The sequence below is a fragment of the Oncorhynchus mykiss genome, chromosome 2 (genome assembly GCF_057628025.1).
Source record: "Oncorhynchus mykiss isolate SJ-2025 chromosome 2, ASM5762802v1, whole genome shotgun sequence".
In the NCBI taxonomy this organism is placed as follows: Eukaryota; Metazoa; Chordata; class Actinopteri; order Salmoniformes; family Salmonidae; genus Oncorhynchus; species Oncorhynchus mykiss.
Window position 1 is genome coordinate 65,476,903 of NC_143023.1, and position 25,819 is coordinate 65,502,721.

Sequence of the window (25,819 nt, forward strand, 5' to 3'; positions counted from 1 at the left end):
CACCCCCAAAGCCAATTCCTCTTTTGGTCGTCTTTCCTTCCAGTTCTCTGCTGCCAATGACTGGAACGAACTGCAAAAATCTCTGAAGCTGGAGACTCATATCTCCCTCACTAGCTTTAAGCACCAGCTGTCAGAGCAGCTCGCAGATCACTGCACCTGTACATAGCCCATCTATCTACCTACCTCATCCCCATACAGTATTTATTTATTTATCTTGCTCCTTTGCAGCCCAGTATCTCTACTTGCACATTCATCTTCTGCACATCTACCATTCCAGTGTTTAATTGCTATACTGTAATTACTTCGCCACCATGGCCTATTTATTGCCTTAACTCCCTTATCTTACCTCATTTGCACTCATTGTATATAGACTTTTTGTTTTCTTTTGTTCTACTGCATTATTGACTATGTTTTGTTTATTCCATGTGTAACTCTGTGTTGTTGTATGTGTCGAATTGCTATGCTTTACCTTGGCCAGGTCGCAGTTGCAAATGAGAACTTGTTCTCAACTAGCCTACCTGGTTAAATAAAGGTGAAATAACATTTAAAAAAAATAAAAATCAAGTGAACATATTCAGGTGGGCTACCTTGGTCAGTGACAATGCTGATGGACCTTACCTGGGGTCCAGCTCAGAGGTCTGATCAAGGCCAAGGGACTGAAGCAGGAACTTCTCTAGACCTTCATCAGGGAAAAGCTGAGAGACCTGGGAGAAACACAAAATAGGATATTGACCTTAACATCACTATTCAACAGATGGCAGATGGGTACAGTGGACATAAAGACAGGTTTTCCCCCCACTTCAAATTCTGTAAATCCTAGCCTGAAAAAAGGTAGCTGCTAGTTAGCAGAACAATCGATAAGAGACATAAGCGCTCAGTCCCCTCTCTGTGCTTCAGCCACTTTCTTACCTGGGAGAGAAAGTTCAGCACCTCCTGGTGAGTCCTGCTCACAGTGGAAACAGAGGAGTCTGACCATGTGACCTGTGGGATAAGGAGAGAGTGAGTAGACAGGGCAACAGTGTATAATAACTAATATACAGTACATACTGGAACTTATGTGTTCCTGTGTGTGTGTGTGTGTGTGTGTGTGTGTGTGTGTGTGTGTGTGTGTGTGTGTGTGTGTGTGTGCATACCCACCTCTAGCATATATTCACTTGGTTTCTCCCCCTTGTGAGTCACTCCACTCAGCTCTATCCTCTCTATGTTCACTGAAGAAAAGAATATATATATATATATTATTTGGATTATCTGATTTTATCGTTCAGCAAACAAAGAACATCAAGTAAGACATTGCTTTGGTGTCTCGTATTTTTCTGCCATGCATGCTAGATGAAAACGTAGTTCCTGTTAGATCTACTGTTGAGACTGTTCTTTTGGCACCAAATGTACTTAAATGACATATCTGAATTCGTAGAGAACATCACAGGAAATGAGGTCACCTGGTGTCTATTTAAACACATTAAACACTTTAAACTGGAGAACAGAGGACAGTGAGATAGAACAAAAAAGACTAGAGAGAACATACAGATAGAGGTACAAGGTAGAAAGAAAGAGAGCCATGGAGAGAAAAAGTGACAGGATGATCTAGATTTATGGCTGGACTAGTGGCACATTTTAGGGATCCTGCCAGTGACATTTTAAAACATTTGGCTGAACTCCGTATCGGATTCAGAGAACACACACACCCACAGACACCATCTGAAATCTCATACACAACACTCATAAACACACATACATTAGAGTACACACACACACACAAGCCTGTTTGTTAAATATACCCTGCAGACTCAGCACTTCCTCCGGTGTGTATTAGCACTGGGAGAGGCACTAGCTAGCTGAATGAAGCTCTGTGCTCAAAGTGACCTATCTGAGCGGATCAGAAATGTAGAAATACTGTGAAAAACCTCCCCTGTAACTTTTCTTACCCAGAGGTTTGGCTCTCAGTCTCAGGCCAGGAAAGGGCCTCTCCCCCGGCAGGCAAGTGTGAACTCATCTGAAGTGTTCTGAGTAGCAGAAAGTCTATAGGCCTCACTGTAAGTCTAAACTGCTTTACTAAAGGCTAAAACGTCATTACTCTCACTGTGTGTGTGTGTGTGTGTGTGTGTGTGTGTGTGTGTGTGTGTGTGTGTGTGTGTGTGTGTGTGTGTGTGTGTGTGTGTGTGTGTGTGTGTGTGTGTGTGTGCGCACAGGCATGTGTGAGTGTGTAAGTGAAAGAGCGTAGGAACACCGTGTGTAAAAGAGCCAAGTGGGGAATAAAAAAATATATATATATATATGTTTTTTTTTAAGTGAATGTGATGTGAGTGAGAGACAGCAGAGGAACTATGTCATGCTGTCTGGCCTGGATTCTCCCTTCCTGTGTGAGCTCCCTCTCCTGCAGTCACGGCTAGAAGGGATCCGGCTTTTGTAAAATTAATGTCAAATATTTTTTTGCATTTTAGCTAACTCAAACTATTTTCCTAACCTTAACCTAATTCTTATAACCTGCTGTAAAAAGTCATATCTGACGTTAATTTGACAAAAGCTGTATTCCTTCTAGCCATGACCCTCTCCTGTCCATACAAAATTATACAGTAGCCACAGGCTCAGCAATAGAGCAGTCCTGCCCTAATACCATGCACTCTCCGTCACGGCAGAGTTTACACATCAGGCCCAGCCCCCTCAATCCTCACGCAATAGAAAATGATAAAAACTCTAAGCAGATCTTTTTTTAAATTGGTATCATGAACAAAAATATAAACAAAATATGCAGCAATTTCAAAGATTTTACTGAGCTACAGTTCATATAAGGAAATCAGTCAATTTAAATAAATTCATTAGGCCCTAATCTATGGATTTCACATGACTGGTAATACAGATATGCATCTGTTGGTCACAGATACCTTAAAAGAAAGTAGGAGCGTGGATCAGAAAACCAGTCCTTATCTGGTGCGACCACCATTTGCCTCATGCAGCGTGACAAATCTCCTTTGCATAGAGATGATAAGGCTGCTGATTGTGGCCTGTGGAATGTTGTCCCACTCTTCTTCAATGGCTGTGCAAAGTTGGTGGATATTAGCAGAAACTGAAACACTCTGTCATACACGTCGATCCAGAGCATCCCAAACTTCCCCAGTGTGCCAGTGGCCATCGAAGGTGAACATTTCCCCACTGAAGTCAGTTACGACACTGTCTGCAGTCAGGTCAAGACCCTGGTGAGGACGACAAGTACGCAGATGAGCTTCCCTGAGACAGCCCTGACAGTTTGTGCAGAAATTCTTTGGTTGTGAAAACCCACAGTTTCATCAGCTGTCTGGGTGGCTGGGCTCAGCAATCCCACAGGTGAAGAAGCCGGATGTGGAGGTCCTGGACTGGCATGGTTATACGTGGCCTAAGTTGTGAGGCCGGGTGTACGTACTGCCAAATTCTCTAAAACGACATTGGAGGCAGCTTATGGTAGAGAAATTAACATTCAATTCTCTGGAAATTAACTCTGAGGAACATTCCTGCAGTCAGCATGCCAATTGCACTCTCCCTCAAAACTTGAGACATCTGTGGCATTGTGTTTTGTGACAAAACTGCACATTTTAGAGTGGGCTTTCATTGTCCCCAGGACAAGGTGCACCTGTGTAATGATCGTGCTGTTTAATCAGCTTCTTGGTATGTCACAACTGTCAAGTGGATGGATTATCTTGGCAAAGGAGAAATGCTCACGAACAGGGATCTAAACAAATTTGTGCAGAACATTTGAGAGAAATATGTTTTTGTGAACATTTCTGGGATCTGTTATTTCAGCTGATGAAACATGGGACTTTGTGTTTATTGTTTTGTTCAGTGTATGTTATTGTAAGTCACCTAAATATGTAACTACATTTACCATTGTTCACGCGACAATGACTGGTCTTGATAGAGATGATTTGGTATGGTATGATCATCCGTATACAAATTTGCATTAAAGTAACTGTCCAGTGTTTCTAGATTTCTATGAAATATTACTTATAATGAATTACAATATGAGTGAAATAGTTTTCCTTCTGCAAAAAATGTAATTAGGTATGGCATACCCCAACAACAGAATGGTGTGAGTGTATAACAGTCATGAAAATTATTAACTCAGTAGACAGTTGATTGGCCAGCTCATCCTCCTCAGGAGGTTGACATCATCCACTATGAGGAAATAGCAAGCATTTTTTAAACAGTCTGTTTGAGATACAAGTTTGAGTTGGGGTTGGGCCAAGATAAAAGCAGAGCAGTGCGAAAAAAACAACAACACAGAGTTACACATGGGATAAACAGTCAATAACACAACAGGAAAATCTATGTACAGTGTGTGCAAATGTAGTAAGGTTAGGGAGGTAAGGCAATAAAATAGACCAATAGTGGCAAAATAATTACAATTTAGCATTAACACTGGAGTGATAGATGCGCAGATGGTGATGTGCAAGTAGAGATACTGGGGTGCAAAAGAGCCAAAAAATAAATAACAATGTAGTCAGATGACAAGAGAGCAGCTGGTGCAGCAGTGTTCTCTAGGGTAATCAATGTCTCCGTCAGTGGCAAAAAGTGTAGAGACTGAAGGGCACTAGGAATTCCACATGGGTTGTGCACGCAGGGTACACTAAATTAGAGGGGTTGCCGCTACGGGGTAGAGGAGCATCTGTAAAACCTACATCGAAGAGGAGCGAACCGGGGTAGAAAACACAGACATACAGTGCCTTCAGAAAGCATTCACAACTGTTGATTTTTCCACATATTGTTCTGCTACAAAGTGGGATTAAAATGGATTTAATTGGCATATTTTTTGTCAAGGATCTACACAAAACACTTTTTAAAAATGTATTTGTAAAACATCTATGAAAAGTAAAACACTATACAGTATATACAAAAGCTTGTGGGCACGCCTTCAAATTAGTGGATTCGGCTATTTCAGCCATACCCATTGCTGTCAGGTGTATAAACTCGAGCACACAGCCATGCAATCACCATAGACAAACACTGATAGTAGAATGGCCTTACTGAAGAGCTCAGTGACTTTCAACGTGGCACCGTCATATGATGCCACCTTTCCAACAAGTCATTTCGTCAAATTTCTGCCCTGCTAAAGCTCCCCAGTCAACTGTACTGTTATTGTGAAGTGGAAAGGTCTAGGATGCAAGTATATTACTCGCTAATGTTCAGTCTCTGGACAATAAAGTAGAGGAGCTCAGGGCGAGGATCTCCTTCCAGAGAGACATCAGGGACTGTAACATACTTCATGGCTCTCTACTCCCTACGGATATACAGTTCACATCCATACAGACAGCTGAGTTCTCAGTACATCGCGCAGACAGGAATAAAGAACTCTCTGGGAAGAAGAAAGGAGGTGGTATATGTTTTATGATGAACTATTCATGGTGTGATTGTGATAGCGTACATAAAACTCAAGTCCTTTTGTTCATCCGACCTAGAATACTTCACAATCAAATGCCGACCATATTACCTCCCAAGAGAATTCTCTTCGGTTATAGTCACAGCCGTGTAAATTCCACCTCAAGCCGATACCACAACAGCCCTCAAGGAACTACACTGGACTTTGTGCAAACTGGAAACCACATATCCCGAGGCCGCATTTATTGTACCTGGGGATTTTAACCAAGACAATTTGAGGAAAACCCTACCGAAGTTCTGTCAACACATTGATTGTAGTACTCGCTCTGGAAAAATGCTCGACCACAGCTACATTCCCTTCCGAGATGCCTACAAGGCCCTCCCCCGCTCTCCCTTTGGCAAATCAGATCACGACTTCATTTTGCTCCTCCCTTCCTATAGGCAGAAACTCAAACAGGAAGTACCCGTGCTATGGTGTTTTCAATGCTGGTCTGACCAATCAGATTCCATGCTTCAAGACTGGGATATGTTCCGAGGTCTTGCTCCTGGACAAGCTGAACACGTTCTTCGCCCTCTTTGAGGATAGCACAGTGCCACCGACATAGCCCGCTCCTAAGGACAGTGGGCTCACATTCTCCGTGGCTGACGTGAGTAAGACATTTAAGCGTGTTAAGACCTCTACGGGATCAGTGTCCCTAAAACGGGACGGTTTAAATGATTAAATTTAAAGATTAAATTCTTGTTAATATTACTGCAGTGTCCAATTTACAGTAGCTATTACAACAACGAAAATACCATGCTATTGTTTGAGGATAGTGCACAACAACAAAACATTTTTATCACAGCAACTGGTTTGATACATTCACTCACCTCTGAAAGTAAATACTGTACTTACATTCCGTAATGTTGCCCCCCCCCAAGGCAAAGGGTGTCTACTTTGAAGAATCTAAGATCTAAAATATATTTACACTTTTTTGATGATGATGATTCCATACTTGATAGATTTGATGTCTTCACTATTATTCTACAATGTAGAAAATAGTAAAAATAAAGAAAAACACTTTAATGAGTAGGTGTGTCCAAACTTTTGAATTATACGGTATGTAAGAATGCTGTTCATTGACTATAGCTCGGCCTTTAACATCATAGTACCCTCCAAGCTCATCATTAAGCACGTGGCCCTGGGTCTGAACCCCGCCCTGTGCAACTGGGTCCTGGACTTCCTGACGGGCCGCCCCAGATGGTGAAGGTAGGCAACAACACCTCCACTTCGTTGATCCTCAACACAGGGGCCCCACAAGGGTGTGTGCTCAGCCCCCTTCTGTACTCCCTGTTCACCCATGACTGCGTGGCCACACCCGCCTCCCAAGTCAATCATCAAGTTTGCAGACGACACAACAGTAATATGCCTGATTACCAACAATGACTAGACAGCCTACAGGGAGGAGGTGAAGGCCCTGGTGGAGTGGTGCCAGGAAAATAACATCTCCCTCAACATCAACAAAACGAAGGAGCTGATCGTGGACTTCAGGAAATAGCTGAGGGAGCACGCCTCTATCCACATGGGCGGGACCGCAGTGGAGAAGGTGGAAAGCTTCAAGTTCCTTGGAGTACACATCACTGACCATTTGAAATGGTCCACCCACACAGACAGGGTTGTGAAGAAGGCGCAACAGTGCCTATTCAACCTCAGGAGGCTGAAGAAATTCGGCTTGGCCCCTAAGACCCTCACAATTGAGAGCAATTACAGCACAATTGAGAGCATCCTGTCGGGCTGGTTCACCGCCTGGTACGGCGTTTCAACAATACTATGTAACTCCGGTAGGGCAACATCTGAAAAATAGCGCCTACGTGGTAGTGTGTACCGGGGCTCATAGTGCTCGACCAGTCGGCGAAAGCCAACATCATCCATGACAGAGAACAGTTGATTGTCAAGGGCAATGAATTCCATTATCTTGGCGTTAATGGATTTTGCCTTTGAGTTGTCTCGCTGAAATGTTCATACTCTTTAAAATGACTGCTCGACTTGAACTTGTTTAGTTGTTGGAAGTGTGTGCTTAGTATTTTTTGTTTTTGTTCTGTGTAGCGCTGTATTTTTTGTGGCGTCATTACGTCATCTACCTACGTTATATAGGTATGCACGTCATCTACCTACGTTATATAGGTATGCACGTCATCTACCTACGTTATATAGGTATGCACGTCATCTACCTACGTTATATAGGTATGCACGTCAGCTTTGACATCGGTTTTGCACATCGGCGTTAAACTAGACATTGGTCCGATGCCGATGTTGGCATTTTTAGCTAATATCGTTCGATTCCGATACCGATATATCGTGCATCACTAGTTAGGACGTATCTTTGTAGTGACTGGGTGTATTGATACACCATCCAAAGTGTAATTAATAACTTGAACGTGCTCAAAGGGATTTTCTGGGATACACCATCCAAAGTATAATTAATAACTTGAACATGCTCAAAGGGATTTTCAATGTCTACTTTTTTATTTTCACCCATCTACCAATAGGTGCCATTTCTTTGACAGGCATTGAAAAACCTCCCTGGTCTCTGTGGTTGAATCTGTGTTTGAAATTCATGATTTTTTAAATGACTACCTAATCTCTGTACCCCACACATACAATTATCTGTAAGGTCCCTCAGTCGTAGATTGGTAAAAAAATAAAAAGCAGACATTGAAAATCCCTTTCATGTTCAACACTATTATTGCACACAGTGTGAGTTGAGGCAACTTGTGACTTTTTAAGCATATGTAAACTCCTGAATTTATTTAGGCTTGCTTTTAAAAAGGACTTGAATACTTGGCTCAAGACATTTCATGTTTTCATTTTTATTCATTTGTAAACATTCCACTTTGACATTATGGGGTATTGTGTGTAGGACAAGAGAGAAGAGAGGCATGCGCCTGCAGCAGTTACACTCAGTATGGATGACTCAGAAATAAGAAATCATTATTTTTAACACACATTAATTAATATAGTCAGGCAGGCTAAGTTAACTTTTTACAGAATGGCATTACATAATTTGCAATTTTATGTGTGAAACATTGCTACAGCAACATGTTAACACCACATTTTGACGTGAGGAGAAAAACACTTTCACCACCACATGTGAAAATGCAATTCCACATGTGAAAGTGAGATTTTCACATGTGAAGTTTTATTACATGTGAAACTGCAAATGTGATTTTGACATGTGATTGTTTTTTACATGTGAAGATGCAATTCCACACGTGAAAGTGAGATTTTTGCCCGTTTAATTTTCTTACATGTTTTAGTTGTATTTATTTAGTTTTATTTATTTTCACCAAAGAAAACATGTGATAGACAACAATACAGATCAAAACAAAACTGGGTGCAGGTGTGGTTGGAAGCCCAAGGGCTTATATGAAAATCATGTGATTGTTTTTTACATGTGAAAATGCTATTCCACATGTGAAAGTAAGATTTTCACATGAGAAAGTTTTTCACATGTAAAACTGCACATTTCACATATGAGGTGTAAACATGTTTTTCTTTTCACATGCGAAAAGGTGGTGTTAACATGTGAACTCTAAATTTAATACATTTGAAAATATGGTTTCATGTGAAACTTCAGCTCAACATGTAAAAACAGCTATTTCACATGTGAAAATGTTTGTTGTTGTTGTTGTTGTTGTTGTAAGGGCAGCCACTCAACCCCCTGCCCAGCCCCCTGCTGATCCACCAAGCCCACTGCCCAGCCACCCAGCACACAGTGCCCATCCAACCAGCCCACTACCCAGCCACCCAGCCCACTGTCCATCCACCCAGCCCACTGCCCAGCCACCCAGCTCACTGTCCATCCACCCAGCCCACTGTCCATCCACCCAGCCCACTGCCCAGCCACACAGCCCACTGTCCATCCACCCAGCCCACTGCCCAGCCACCCAGCCCACTGCCCAGCCACCCCGCCCACTGTCCATCCACCCAGCCCACTGCCCAGCCACCCAGCCCACTGTCCAGCCACCCAGCCCACTGTCCAGCCACCCAGCCCACTGTCCACTGTCCATCCACCCAGCCCACTGCCCAGCCACCCAGCCCACTGTTCATCCACCCAGCCCACTGTCCATCCACCCAGCCCACTGTCCATCCACCCAGCCCACTGCCCAGCCACCCAGCCCACTGCCCAGCCACCCAGCCCACTGTCCATCCACCCAGCCCACTGCCCAGCCACCTAGCCCACTGTCCAGCCACCCAGCCCACTGCCCATCCACCCAGCCCACTGCCCAGCCACCCAGCCCACTGCCCATCCACCCAGCCCACTGCCCAGCCACCCAGCCCACTGTCCATCCACCCAGCCCACTGTCCATCCACCCAGCCCACTGTCCAGCCACCCAGCCCACTGTCCATCGATCCAGCTCACTGCCCAGCCATCCTGCCCGTCCACCCAGCCCACTGCCCAGCCACCCAGCCCACTGTCCATCCACCCAGCCCACCGTCCATCCACCCAGCCCACCGTCCATCCACCCAGCCCACCGCCCAGCCACCCAGCCCACCGTCCATCCACCCAGCCCACCGTCCATCCACCCAGCCCACCGTCCAGCCACCCAGCCCACCGTCCAGCCACCCAGCCCACCGTCCAGCCACCCAGCCCACCCACCCAGCCCACCGTCCAGCCACCCAGCCCACCGTCCATCCACCCAGCTCACTGCCCATCCACCCAGCCCACTGCCCAGTCCACTGCCCATCCACCCAGCCCACTGTCCATCAACCCAGCCCACTGTCCATCCACCCAGCCCACTGTCCATCCACCCAGCCCACTACCCAGCCACCCAGCCCACTGTCCATCGATCCAGCTCACTGCCCAGCCATCCTGCCCGTCCACCCAGCCCACTGCCCAGCCACCCAGCTCACTGTCCAGCCACCCAGCCCACTGTCCATCGATCCAGCTCACTGCCCAGCCATCCTGCCCGTCCACCCAGCCCACTGCCCAGCCACCCAGCCCACTGTCCATCCACCCAGCCCACCGTCCATCCACCCAGCCCACCGCCCAGCCACCCAGCCCACCGTCCATCCACCCAGCCCACCGTCCATCCACCCAGCCCACCGTCCATCCACCCAGCCCACCGTCCATCCACCCAGCCCACCGTCCAGCCACCCAGCCCACCGTCCAGCCACCCAGCCCACCCACCCAGCCCACCGTCCAGCCACCCAGCCCACCGTCCATCCACCCAGCCCACTGTCCATCCACCCAGCCAACTGCCCAGTCCACTGCCCATCCACCCAGCCCACTGTCCATCCACCCAGCCCACTGTCCAGTCCACTGCCCATCCACCCAGCCCACTGTCCATCCACCCAGCCCACTGTCCATCCACCCAGCCCACTGTCCATCCACCCAGCCCACTACCCAGCCACCCAGCCCACTGTCCATCGATCCAGCTCACTGCCCAGCCATCCTGCCCGTCCACCCAGCCCACTGCCCAGCCACCCAGCCCACTGTCCATCCACCCAGCCCACTGCCCAGCCACCCAGCCCACCGTCCATCCACCCAGCCCACTACCCAGCCACCCAGCCCACTGCCCAGCCACCCAGCCCACTGTCCATCCACCCAGCCCACTGTCCATCCACCCAGCCCACTGTCCATCCACCCAGCCCACTGTCCATCCACCCAGCCCACCGCCCAGCCACCCAGCCCACCGTCCATCCACCCAGCCCACTGTCCATCCACCCAGCCCACTGCCCATCCACCCAGCCCACTGCCCATCCACCCAGCCCACTGCCCATCCACCCAGCCCACTGTCCATCCACCCAGCCCACTACCCAGCCACCCAGCCCACTACCCAGCCCTCTGTCCAGCCACCCAGCCCACTGCCCACAGTGCCCAGGTACCCAGCCCACTGCCCTCTACCACCTTGCCTCTCCCTCAGTACCCTGCCCTGCCCCGTGCCCAGCAGGCAGCAGCTGCTGGAGGCTCCACATGCCTGGTGCCAGACTCGTTAATCCAGGGCATTCTGCCATTCTAACAGATCTGGTTACATATTGCACCCTGTGAAAATACACCGTCACACAAAGACACACAAAAGTAGATATTCTCTTTTGTGCATTATCAGCATCTTTCGTGTTGTGTATTATGAATGAAGGCAAAACCAAGATTGCATTACAAAATAATAGTCACTCACTATCTGCATGTTTGAATAACAAGTGCACTCTTGCCACTGTGTGTGTGTGCTTGGAGGTATGCTTGCCCTGCTTTGTGCTGCTGATGACAGGCATGCAGCCCTGGCCATGAGGTAGTGTAGCTAACTCAGCATTGGGTTACCAGAAAACGAAAGGGCCAATCCTACTGAGTAACCGAGAGACCTGCTCCTTTCAAAGCAATATTAGACCCCAGCTTAACATGCTCCTCTAACTATCAACTCTTTAACCCACTAGCACACTTCAAAAAACTATCAACCCCCTTAATATTTACACTACGTTCAGATAAAAGACCATCCTGCACACTGACACAGTGTGTGTGTGTGTCTGTGCATATACTTGTGTTCAAAATATGAAATTGTTACAGTACAACCCGGTGACCTGTCACTTCTACCTACAAGATAGGGCAGTGAATCAAAGAAGAAGAGGAATCTAGAATTTAGAACTTCTACTGTACTACCATCTACTGCCTATTTTGAGAACTTTGGAGAAAAGACACATTGCTGAGGTCATCATTTCCCATTTTCCCTGCACTCTGTCCCACCTCCAGACTGAACTTTCCAAAACTGGAGAAGAAAACGTGGCTCGTGAATTACATAACATGTGACCACTCTTGGATTCAACATCTGTGTGTTGGTCCAGCCAACAAGAAAAAAGAGATAGAAAAGAAAGCAGACAACTAAGAAACATACAATATTTATAGCTGTAGTTTCCGGGACCTTCAAATAACTCAATGCAACAGTATCATCCAAATCCAAACAAGCATGGCCCTTTGTGAGTTTGTTTCTTCCTGGGTGTGCATGCCTTCAAGTGTATATTCCGGTCTGTTTATAGCCTCATAGCAAATATTTAAAAAGATTGTACTAAGGAGAAGTAGACAACAGCCTGCTACACTCTGATTGAATAGCATATATACTGTAGTATTCCCTCTCATAACAAATACCTTAATACTAAAGTGATACTCTAGTAGAGTAAAGGTTGTAAACATCATTCCACATAGCAGTAGAAGTGTTCAGTAGTGTGTAAGAGGTACAGTATGTACAGTGTAAAGGAGTGGTTGAAAAATGACAGAATGAGAAGTGTGAAACAGAGGATGATGGCAGATTCCTGCAGCAGCTGCTCCATCCGGACCAGAGCAGCGTAGCAATGTGTAAAGCATAACACTGATGCCCTTCACTGCACCAAGTTGCACCCTCAGATTGAGAACTAGATATATGACCATCTTTCTCCCTTCCCATTCTGATAGGGGGAGGGCAGTACCGCAAGCATGCCTCCACATTCCTCAATGAGTCTGGTTTGTCGATTTCGGTGTTTCAGCATGTGGTTTCTTGTTCTGGGTGCATGTGTGAGTGTCTGGCACAAACCGAACTGCTTATTCTAAAGACACGTACCGAATGACTGACAAAGTATTACGTTTGAACTCAAGATTCCCATACTAGTGTGTGACATTGTTGGAGAGAACCTTGACCCTTACTGTCACTGGGATTTCCTGTCCTGTGTCGTACGCAGACAGGGTAGATAAGTGTGACAGATTTCTGTGTACCGTATAAGTATGTCAGAGCAAAGTTCTGTGTCTCACCTTTGCTCGGTTTCCCAACATGCACCTTGACTGGCAGCTCCTTGCATGAGAGAGATGTCATGTGAGGCATGGGTTCTGGACCAATCCCCTCGTCCACTCGCTCTGCCCCGTCCTCTCGGTGCAGTGTCTGTGAAACAGGGGTCAAAGCTCAGGTCAAGTAGTCAGAGGTTAATATCATGGTCAGAAGTAGTTCGAAGTTTACGGATCTGTAATCTTTCAGCACCTGGACAGCCTTTTCAGACTGTCACACACATTCTACCATAACTCAAAGAGGTAAGAGACAGGGTCACACATAAATTTTTCAAAATCACTGAAATCATTTGAAAATGACGTCTGTTGACCGCATAGGGTGTCATTTTCTCAGAACTTTTTATCTTTTTAACTACAGAACATAGAGAATCACAGTTTTCACATAAAAAATGGCATGGTGCTGGAGATACTGAATATGAGGTTAAAGGTGATGAAGTGCCCCTTTAAGAGATGGAAAGCTGTCATTAGTTAAAGGTTCCCACAAATATGACGGCTGGTCTTTCACAAAATGTTAGAGCTCTTTCACAGTAGCCTATATTGTCTTAAGAGTTACACGTTATGACCATTGACAGTGGGCAATGACACACTAAGCAGGCCTGCAGGTGTCTATCCTGCTTGCTCTGTGATTAGGTACGCTGAAAAGTTGTCAAGAAGACAGCTAGGAGAGAGTAATAGCCACTGCTACTCTAAACACTTGTCTGTACAACTAACCAGCTTCCTGGAAAGGTGAGCCGTTTGAAAAGGACTGTTGTTAGGTGGTCTACTCTTATGTTATTTAAGGACAATTTATCCTGATCGTCTTTACTTGTGTATGCCCAGTAATCTTAATGCTTCAGTAATAATTGACCGGTAAAATGTATTTTCTAGAGTTGTGCAGTTCAAACTGATTGGTCATGGGAATGGCTTGATTTTAAACCGAATGTGTTGTGTCTTTCTTTCCTTTTTGAAGCACTCTCGGTGGTGAGGCTGATGTGTTTAACAGCAGAGGTCATGCAGCACACATGCTCACCCAAGCAGCAACCTAAACACACACAGACAAGCTCTGAAGCCAATTAAGTATGCGTTACAGTGTGCTACTGCCACATCCGCATCGACTCCTGCCAAATCTTCTATTTTTCTTGAGGAAAAGGGGAAATCCTGCTGTTAGGAGAGATGCTAGCTGGATGAGCTGAGGTTTAGAACTGAAACGGGCATGACAGTGGCAAAGGTCCTGGCAGATAATGCCCTGAAACCCCGCTAAGGAGTTCCTCCTGCCTTTTTCCCTGAAGGCTTAAACCCCAAATAAAGTAGAACATTATCTAATAACAAATGTGTGAGTTTTTTCATTGACTTTCTTCTCATCACCCATCACCATAAGTTTATAATTCAATGAATAATTAATATGTGAGTGTGGTTTATATTTCATGTCTGGTTGGGTTAGGGTGACCGTAAAGGCTTTTTCTTCGAACAGTCAGAGAGAGCTTCCTGGTGATTCACCGGAGCTTGAGTCTCTCTCACACAGGGTTGATTTCAGTGTTGAGAAATGTGCTGGCCTGCACTTAACGGAGGCCAAGACCAAAACAACACTAAATACAACCAACCACAATCCTTTGAGCAGGCAGGGTACTTTCCTCTCAGCCACGAGTTTGAACGGCCCTGTGTTTGTCTGCTGTGTGTCTCTGATTTAAACCAATGACAAACAGGCCTTCATAGTGATCCTAAACCTGTGTGCCAATGTGTTCAAATCCAACTGATGGTTTACGGTTCATTTTTCATTTGTAACATTATATTTGGCCTTTTAAGTGTTCTGGACTCTCTTTCTCTGTCAAACACACACGCTAGTGCAGACATGCATACGCACACACACGCACACACACTTTCAGATGTATCTTGAGGTTGTTTTTTTGTAAATTATAATATTCCTGTTCGTCAAAAGCCCCTTAAACTGTCATAACATCATTCCTAACGTTTTGCAATCCATTTTAAAACCAAAGAAAGCTGTATATTTTGTTAACGGGGAAGACGTGGTTTCCTATTCCCACATTGCCGTGTTGACATCCGGTTCTCCAGAGAAGTAAAAGTCATGCTGAATCTACAGGCAGACATTGTGAGTGAATGTTCAGGACTCAGGGGGACGACCAATGGTCGGGGACAACCGACAGGCATGCCCCTGGGGGACCAGTGAAAAACATGTTTGTTTAGTTAAATGAATTCCTTTCAGGTCACTTTCCTTCGAGTTTGTCTCAGCCTGACTTGGAAACGGGGGAAGCACTATAACGTTATCACCCCCTCCCATACTTTTGGAAAAACCCACACAAGTAAAAGGAGCAGGCGTACTACAGTGTTCTTACCGTGTAACAACACTCTATTCTCAATTGGTTATAAATAATGTAGGCCTACAGTGTAACCACAAAACATTTTTCCTTCATATGATCTTCTCATACCAAAGAGGGTACAGAGCTGACCCACAAGATGCATTTGTCAAGGATGTGAAGGCCCTTGTACAACATCACTACCAGAACCAGTGGAGGTTAGACCACTATACCAGAACCCGGACAGTGTTGGGAGCACTGGCACTCACTAACTTTTTTGCTTGTTAGGTATACTACAACTTTGTGTTTTGGATGGCTGCTCAAACTTGGAAGTGGCACAAGACCATTCATATATATATATATATAGCCATCAAGTAAGTGACAACGGGGACAATATATGACCTACCTTATGACAACATGGACACCCAGCCTGACTGGAGTTGAGGGTGGGCGCAGTGATGTAGGTAGGGATGCTAGTGGCAGGAGACAGGGTGGCCAGCGCGCCAGTCCCGCTGCAGCCTCCAGTCCCGGCCTGCTGCTCTCCACAGGTGACCTGCAGGATCTCTTGGATCTGGGTCAGCTCCTGTCTTAGCACCTGTTTCTGGTGAAAGCTGAACGCCGGATGATTGGATGCCATGGTGAAGAGGAGAAGGAACTGCTCCCCCGTTCGTCCATCGTTGAGCTGCAGGCCATAGTTGTTGATGACGCTATCGATATGCGTGAGCGTTCGGAAGAGAACACCCGCCGCATCTCGGTTGTCGGAGTTGAGAAGTGCGAGGGAGATGAGCAGCTTGCTCCTCACGACGTCGTCGGTGATGTTGGTAAGGTTCGAGAGGTCAGCAGGGTTGTTGGCTTTGATCTCGGCGTCCCTGAGGGAGTGATAGTCCTTGCGGGCTAAGTCTTCCAAGCATGACCCGAGGAAGCGTAGTTCGATTGGAACACAGAGGTCCAAAAGCCCACAAAGGAACTCGGCTCTCTGGGCCGAGTTTAATATCGAGAACCAGTGGTAGACCCCTTCCCTTTGAACGGAGCACCGATTTTCAACCATTTTAACACCGACTCACAAATTTAAAATATGTATTATTTTGTTGATAGTAATTAGGCCTAAAAATAATAAAATGGCAAGACTAAAATGAGTCAGCCAAAACTCCATCTAGGCCTACTATAACAAACTTGAGACAAAAGAGTGCAGCAATTCGGGTGCCGGAACAGTTACTTTGTGAACGTGCACCTGGCGCTGGTTATTCCTTTGACAAAAATCGTATTCAATGTATCCAGGACTTGTTGAGTTTTCGGAAACATAAATTGGGCCTACCGCACGCCCGCTTTATTTGTTTACAGGCCAGTCGCAACATTGTTGAAAGATGCATCCAAAACGTTGTTCAGGTGAAAGTCTATAAACAAAAGCATGAGTCTGGGTTTACTGTACTGCGAGGCTCAGCGTAGTGCCAACTCTCCAGTCATCCAGGTTCTCTGCCAGCCCCCGGAGGTCCCCACGTCAATTGATTATGGAACAGAGCATGCACATTCCTCCATGAAGTAGATTGAAATGAAAAATACCATATAAGTATTACACAGAGAGATACTTTACTTCCAGTATCAGAGGCGCCACTCTCTGATTTCCCTCTGTAAAACAATACTTTTCGATGGGAATCCGCATGGCATTCGTTGAACTTCTGAGAGCGTCGGCTAATAAACAAGACCATCAACTGTATGTATGAACTGCAGCCAGCTACCTTAGTGTTAAAGTTTAAACGTAAACTCTTTAGTTAAATCCTGTTGGTCGTAAGCATAACAAGTGGCGCATCCAGATTTGTTCCAGAGAAATAACGACAAGGATTATCTTTTCGTTAAACAGTCCGTAGCTTTTTCGAAATGCAATTCAAGGAATACGCCCACTCCCTTCTATTCTGTCATAACCCCGAAATCGAGAAAAACAGCTGTGTGATACATTATCCCAAACTCTGCCAGATAAGCCCATTAACTGAAAAATATCCACTTCGATTGGGTGAACATCTTGTCAGTAATCCCAGCTAATGGTGTGATTGGTCAGAAAAGTATCCGCACTTACACATCTTATTCATATGCGCTCATACATACAACTCTCCGATTTGGTCAACGAGGTACTGTACTTTTTAAAGAGAAAGTCACCCTCTAAAGCCTAGGATTTGAGGAAGTGTACTGTTTTAAAGAAATATGCATATGGCATCCTTTGTCATCAAATATATTTTCAAACTAATATTAGTCAAAGACGAGCAGCAGAAAAGAGAGAGCAGAACAGTGATGAAGTTTGGGAACTTCTGGAATTTCCATTTCCATAGCGTCACTCTGGATGTGTGCATTGTTTGGTGCATGGCCTTTATTTTACAGTAGATCTGTACTCTAGCTTGTTCTGACTATGGTGTAAAAAAAAAATTAGAAATACACTACATGAGAAATACACTACATGACCGAAAGTATGTGGAAACTTTCTCGTTGAATATCATTACTAAATCACGGGCATTAATATGTAGTTAGTTCTCCTTTTGCAGCTATAATAGCCTCCACTCTTCTGGGAAGGCTTTTCGTGACATCAGTGGTTCCCAAACTTTTATAGTCCCGTACCCCTTCAAACATTTAACCTCCAGCTGCATACCCCCTCTAGCATCAGGGTCAGCGCACTCTCAAATGTTGTTTTTTGCCATCCTTGTAAGCCTGCCACACACACACACACACACTATGAGTGTGAGTTTTTGTCCCAACCCGGCTCTTGGGAAGTGAGGGCACAAATAATAATATAATGATAATCAATAATTTTTCTCTTTATTTAGCCCTCTTACATATAAAACCTTATTTGTTCATCAAAAATTGTGAATAACTCACCACAGGATAATAAGAAAGGTATGCTTGAAAGGTTGCACATAACTGCACATAACTCTGCAATGTTGGGTTGTATTGGAGAGAGTCTCAGTCTTAAATAATTTACCTCACACTATCTGTATGTTTAGTTTTCATGCTAGTGAGGGCCGAGAATCCACTCTCACATAGAGTCCACTCTCACACTATCCAGAAATCTGGCAGTGGCTTCTGATTAAATTAAATTGTTACAGAACCGCTTGTTGCAATTTCGATGAGGCTCTCTTGTTCAGATATAAGTGGACTGGAGGCAGAGCATTAAAGGGAAAATGAATCCAGTTGTTTGTGTCGTCCGTTTTGGGAAAGTACCTGCGTAATTGTGCACCGAGAGTTCACAGGGCATTGCTGGACAAAGTTAACCATTTTCACTGTAGTGTCCAAAATGTCTTTCAAGCTGTCAGGCATTCCCTTGGCAGCAAGAGCCTCTCGGTGGATGCTGCAGTGTTCTCAAGTGGTGTCGGGAGCAACTGCTTGCACGCGCATTACCACTCCACTATGTCTCCTTGTCATGGCTTTTGCTCCATCAGTACATACCAACACATCTTGACTGTCCAGTAGTTTTTAAATATCCTCTCATGTTGTCCTGATTTGTCCTGACACCAGGAGCTGTGCCAGGCCCCTCCACGTCTGTTGACTCATCCAGCTGTAACGCATATAATTCACTGGCTTGTATGCAAAGCAGTAATTGTTTCAAAACATCTCCTGCCATGTCACTGATGAGTCATGAAACAGTGTTGTTTGATGAAGACATTGTCTGTATAGTTTTTCTTGTCTTTTCCCCCAGCATTGTCCCAGCCATATCCTCAGCAGCAGCAGGAAGAATTAAGTCCTCCACAATAGTATGGGACTTGACTGTCCTAGCCACTTGGTAGCTCATCACATAAGATGCTTCTAGACCCTTCTTATTAATGGTATCTGTTGCTTTTATACATGTCTTACTACTCGAAAGTCACTTTTTTCTCGCTCCAAAAACTCCTGTGGCATATTTTTTCAAATGGTAATTTTTAGTTTCTAAATGTCTGCGATATAAATGTACTGTTTGAAAATGTGAAGAAAAAAAAAGTGATTTTTTTTAAAATGTAAAAATAAAAATATTTTTAAATATTAATCACATTTTTATTTGGCATACCCCCAACAGCATTGTGCATGCCTCTGGGGGATACCCCAGTTTGGAAACACCTGCACTACATGATGGAACATTGCTGTGGGGACTTGCTTCCATTCAGCCACAAGAGCATTATTGAGGTTGGGCACTGATGTTGGGCAATTAGGCCTGGTTCGCAGTCGGCGTTCCAATTCATCCCAAAGGTGTTTGATGGGGTTGAGGTCAAGGCTCTGTGCAGGCTAGTCTAGTTCTTCCACACTGATCTCGACAAACAATTTCTGTATGAACCTCGCTTTCCCCAAACTGCTGTCACGAAGTTGGAAGCACACAGTCGTCTAGTATGTCATTGTATGCTGTAGCGTTAAGATTTCCCTTCACTGGAACTAAGGGGCCTAGCCCAAACCATAAAAACAGCCCCAGACCATTATTCCTCCTCCACCAAACTTTACAGTTGGCAATATGCATCAGGGCAGGTAGCGTTCTTGCATCCACCAAACCCAGATTCGTCAGTGGGATTGCCAGATGGTTAAGCGTGATTCATCACTCAAGAGAACGCATTTCCACTGCTCCAGAGTCCAATGGCGGTGAGCTTACACAACTCCAGCCAATGCTTGGCATTGCTTGTGGTGATCTTAGGCTTGTGTGCAGCTGCTCTGCCATGAAAACCCATTTCATTCATTTCAGTTTGAACTCGGTAGTGAGTGTTGCAACCAAGGACAAATTATTTCTATGCGCTACACACTTCAGCACTCAGCGGTTCCGTTCTGTGAGGTTGTGTGGCCTACTACTTCGCGGCAGAACCATTGTTGCTCCTAGACGTTTCCACTTCACAATAACAGCACTTACAGTTGACCACGGAAGCTCTAGCACGGCAGAAATTTGACGAACTGACGAGTTGGAAAGGTGGTATCCTATGACAGTGCCGCGTTGAAAGTCACTGAGCTCTTCATTAAGGCCATTTGTTTGCCAACGTTTGTCTATGGAGAGTGCATGGCTGTGAGCTCGATTTTGTACACCTGTCAGCAACGGGTGTGGCTGAAATAGCAGAATCCCTCATTTGAAGGAATGTCCACATACTTTTGTATTAATAGTATGTATTATTGCAAACATATTTTTAATATGTGTATTGCATTCATATATTGTTGAAAGATGCACTTGTTTGATGTTTGAGTATTCTCTAATGGAATTTCTTTCCTTGACCTCATAGTAGATTGACATTTATTCTCATGAGTCCTGTCCTGGAGGCAGGACTGATCCACTGGCCAAAAACTGATTGAATCAACATTGTTTCCACGTCATTTTAACCTCCCAAAAAATCAATATGATGATGTTAAATCAACATTGAAAACTAGTTGGATTTACACCAGTCATCATTGTAAGGGCATTTTGTATTTTTTTCACCTAACTTTCCAATGGCATTGTGAAATGTTTTGTTGATTTTACTTCAAACTCACAATTATTGAAAACTCAACACAATGTAAATCAAAACTAGAAGTGGAACAGTTGACCCTACAGGTGCATCAAAGCTGGGACTGAGAGACTGAAAAACAACTCATATCTCCAGGCAATCAGACTGTTAAATAGATACCACTATCCAGCTTCAACCCGGTACTCAACCCTGCACCTTAGAAACTACTACCATATTTGCATAGTCATTGAACACTTTAATAATGTTTACTTACTGTTTTGCCCACTTCATACGTATATACTGTATCCTAGAAAAGACTCATCCTATATATCTACTGCTGTACAGACATTTTCTATTCATGTACTGTCCATGTCTATACACACCATCATATACATAAAAAGTGCATTTGGAAAGTATTCAGACCCCTTGAATTTTTCCACATTTTGTTACATTAAAGCCTTATTCCAAAATTGATGAAATAGTTTTTCCCCCTCATTAATCTACACACAATACCCCATAATGACAAACAAATATTGGTATAGAATGTATAAATGTATGAATGTAAAATGTATTAAAAAAAACATAAGTATTCAGACTCTTTACTCAGTACTTTGTTGAAGCACCTTTGGCAGCCTCGAGTATTCTTGGGTATGAACCTACAAGATTGGCAGACCTGTATTTGGGGAGTTTCTCCCATTCTTCTATGCAGATCCTCTCACGCTCTGTCAAGTGGGATGAGGAGCGTCGCTGCACAGCTATTTTCAAGTCTCTCCAAAGATGTTCGATCGGGTTCAAGTCCGGGCTCTGGCTGGGCCACTCAAGGATATTCAGAGACTTGTCCCGAAGCAACTACTGCGTTGTCATGGCTGTGTGCTTAGGGTTGTTGTCCTGTTGGAAGGTGAACCTTTGCCCCAGTCTGAGGTCCTGAGTGCTCTGGAGCAGGTTTTCATAAAGGATCTCTCTGTACTTTGCATTGTTCATCTTTCCCTCGATCCTGACTAGTCTCTCAGTCCCTGCCGCTGAAAAACATCCCCACAGCATGATGCTGCCACCACCATGATTTCACCATAGGGATGGTGCCAGGTTTCCGCCAGACGTGACCCTTGGCATTCAGGCCAAAGAGTTCAATCTTGGTTTCATCAGACCAGAGAATCTTGTTTCTCAAGGTCTGAGAGTCCTTTAGGTGCCTTCTGGCAAACTCCATGGGGGCTGTCATATGAATTTCCAAAGGGGCTGTCATATGAATTTTACCGAGGAGTGGCTTCCCTCTGGCCACTCTACCATAAAGGCCTGATTAGTGGAGTGCTGCAGAGATGGTTGTCCTTCTGGCAGGTTCACCCATCTCAACAGAAGAACTCTAGAGCGACCATTGGGTTCTTGGTCACCTCCCCAACCAAGGCCCTTCTCCCCCGATTGCTCAGTCCGGCTGGCCGGCCAGCTCTAGAAGGAGTTTTGGTGGTTCCAAACCTCTTCCATTTAAGAACGATGGAGGGCACTGTGTTCTTGGGGATCTTCAATGCTGCAGAAATGTTTTGGTACCATTCCCCAGATCTGTGCCTCGACACAATCCTGTCTCTGAGCTCTTCGGACAATTCCTTGGTTTTACATGCTCTTACATGCACTGTCAACTGTGGGGCCTTATATAGACAGGTGTGTGTGCCTTTCCAAATCATGTCTGATCAATTTAATTTAACACAGGTGGACTCCAATCAAGTTGTAGAAACATCTCAAGGATGATCAATGGAAACAGGATGCACCTGAGCTCAATTTGGAGTCTCATAGCAAAGGGTCTGAATACTTATATAAATAAATGATTTCTGTATTTAAAAAAAACAACATTTGCAAACATTTCTAAAAACTTGTTTTTGCTTTGTCATTATGGTATATTGTGTGTAGATTGATGAGGAAAACATGTATTTAAGTAGGGCTGTAAAATAACCAAATGTGGAAAAAGGGAAATGGTCTGAATACTTTCAGAATGCACTGTATATTTATATTCAGGAGTCTGACATTGCTTGCTTTAATATTTATATATTTCTTAATTCCTTAGCCTACTTTTTATTTTTGGGATTTGCGTGTATTGTTATTACTGCACTGTTGGAGCTCGGAACATAAGCATTTCGCGACAACTGTGATAACATCTGCAAAATATGTGTATGCAACCTATAAAATTTGATTTAAACTTTCTGTGTACAGTCTGTGCCCAGTTGGGTGCGATTTCCCCTTAATTAGGCCAGCTGCAAAGTCTAAATTGGCTATATTGTAAAAATTCATTAATACTAAAATGTGCTTTTTGGTCTTAATTTAAGGTTAGGATTAGGCATTAGGGTTAGCATTGTGGTTAAGGTTAGGGTTAACAGTGTGGTTAAGGTTATGGTTCTATTTAAAATCAGATTTGAGGACTTTGTGTATGTGCCAGCTAGTGACCACTCTGCAGAGCTGCCTCCAGAACAAGATTCACAACGAAAAACCCTAACCTGCAACCTCATACAGGCTGTAATCATAAACATTGAGTGCTATTTGAATCTTGAATTTCACCTAATGAGAATTTCAAGTTTTCTCAGCTTGTTGTAAGGCCTTTTTACCTCTTATACATGACCTTGCACTTCCCATAAATAACCAGTAGATGTCCACATTAGTTCATGCTTTGATGCACTGTAGTACCAATAGCCTGATTTGGCAGCACACACACACACACACACACTGTCTGGTTAAAACCAGACAGGATCAAACCTTTTTTTGAAAATTTTGCCTAAAATGACATACCCAAATCTAGCCTCTAGCTCAGGACCTGAAGCAAGGATATGAATATTCTTCATACCATTTGAAAGGAAACACTTTGACGTTTGTGGAAATGTTAAATTAGGAAAATATAACACATTAGATCTGGTAAAAGATAACACGAAGGAAAAAAATGGTACCATCATATTTGAAATGCAAAAGAAAGGCCTCAATGTATTATTCCAGCCCAGGCGCAATTGAGATTTTGGCCACTAGATGGCATGCAGTGTATGTGCAATGTTTGAGACTGCTCCAACTAACCATTGCATTTCTGTTCAAAATTTTGTATCAAGACTGCCCAAATGTGCCTAATTGGTTTATTAATACATTTTCAAGTTCATAACTGTGCACTCTCCTCAAACAATAGCATTATATTATTTCACTGTAAAAGCTACTGTAAATTGGACAGTGCAGTTAGATTAACAAGAATTTAAGCTTTCTGACAATATCATATATGTTTATGTCCTGGGAAATGTTCTTGTTACTTACAACCTCATGCTAATCGCATTAGCCTACGTCAGCTCAACCGCCCCGCGGGTGACCCAGTGACCCTGTAGTGCAGTGGTTCCAAAACTTTTTATAGTCCCGTACCCCTTCAAACATTCAACCTCCAGCTGCATACATAGCATAGCACCAGGGTCAGCGCACTCTCAAATGTTGTTTTTTAGGCTTACATCATTGTAAGCCTGCCACACACACACACTATACGATACATTTATTAAACATAAGAATGAGTGTGAGTTTTTGTCCCAACCCTGCTCGTGGGAAGTGACAAAGAGCTCTTCTAGGACCAGGGCACAAATAATAATATTATAATAATCAATAATTTTCTCTTTATTTAGCCATTTTACATATAAAACTATATTTGTTCATCTAAAATGGTGAATAACTCACCACAGGTTAATGAGAAGGGTATGCTTGAAATTTTTATTTATTTTTATTTTACCTTTATTTAACCAGGTAGGCAAGTTGAGAACAAGTTCTCATTTACAATTGCGACCTGGCCAAGATAAAGCAAAGCAGTTCGACAGATACAACAACACAGAGTTACACATGGAGTAAAACAAACATACAGTCAATAATAAAGTATAAACAAGTCTATATACAATGTGAGCAAATTAGGTGAGAAGGGAGGTAAAGGCAAAAAAGGCCTTGGTGGCAAGGTAAATACAATATAGCAAGTAAAACACTGGAATGGTAGTTTTGCAATGGAAGAATGTGCAAAGTAGAAATAAAAATAATGGGGTGCAAAGGAGCAAAATAAATAAATTAATTAAATACAGTTGGGAAAGAGGTAGTTGATAGGGCTAAATTATAGGTGGGCTATGTACAGGTGCAGTAATCTGTGAGCTGCTCTGACAGTTGGTGCTTAAAGCTAGTGAGGGAGATAAGTGTTTCCAGTTTCAGAGATTTTTGTAGTTCGTTCCAGTCATTGGCAGCAGAGAACTGGAAAGAGAGGCGGCCAAAGAAAGAATTGGTTTTGGGGGTGACTAGAGAGATATACCTGCTGGAGCATGTGCTACAGGTGGGAGATGCTATGGTGACCAGCGAGCTGAGATAAGGAGGGACTTTACCTAGCAGGGTCTTGTAGATGACATGGAGCCAGTGGGTTTGGCGACGAGTATGAAGCGAGGGCCAGCCAACGAGAGCGTACAGGTCGCAATGGTGGGTAGTATATGGGGCTTTGGTGACAAAACGGATTGCACTGTGATAGACTGCATCCAATTTGTTGAGTAGGGTATTGGAGGCTATTTTGTAAATTACATCGCCAAAGTCGAGGATTGGTAGGATGGTCAGTTTTACAAGGGTATGTTTGTGATGCATGTAACTCTGTAATGTTTGGTTGTATTAGAGAGAGTCTCAGTCTTAAATAATTTTCCACACACAGTCTATGCCTGTATTTGGTTTTCATGCTAGTGAGGGCCGAGAATCCACTCTCACATAGGTACGTGGTTGCAAAGGGCATCAGCGCGATTTGCAAAGGCAGGATACTCTGAGAACAGCCCAATCTAGACATCTGGCAGTGGATTCTGATTAAATTAAATTTTCACAGAACCGCTTATTGTAATTTCGATGAGGCTCGCTTGTTCAGATATCGGTAAGTGGACTGGAGGCAGGGCATGAAAGGGATAACGAATCCAGTTGTTTGTGTCATCCGTTTTGGGAAAGTACTTTCATAATTGCGCACCCAACTCACTCAGGTGCTTCG

General features: G+C 44.2%; 1 protein-coding gene across 1 annotated transcript in view; it reads right to left on the reverse strand.

Moving 5' to 3' along the window:
- The window catches only part of LOC110493869 (zinc finger CCHC domain-containing protein 14), a 34,491-nt gene extending 16,942 nt beyond the window's left edge, over window positions 1–17,549 (reverse strand). Inside the window, exons 1-5 of the mRNA XM_021568425.3 lie at window positions 15,828–17,549; window positions 13,101–13,227; window positions 1,138–1,208; window positions 910–981; window positions 619–704 (exon numbers count right to left, since the gene is read on the reverse strand). Coding sequence (XP_021424100.3) covers window positions 619–704; window positions 910–981; window positions 1,138–1,208; window positions 13,101–13,227; window positions 15,828–16,469 — 998 coding nt within the window. The 5' untranslated portion in view covers window positions 16,470–17,549. The remainder of the gene's footprint in view (window positions 1–618; window positions 705–909; window positions 982–1,137; window positions 1,209–13,100; window positions 13,228–15,827) is intronic.
- Between the last annotated feature and the right edge of the window lie 8,270 nt (window positions 17,550–25,819).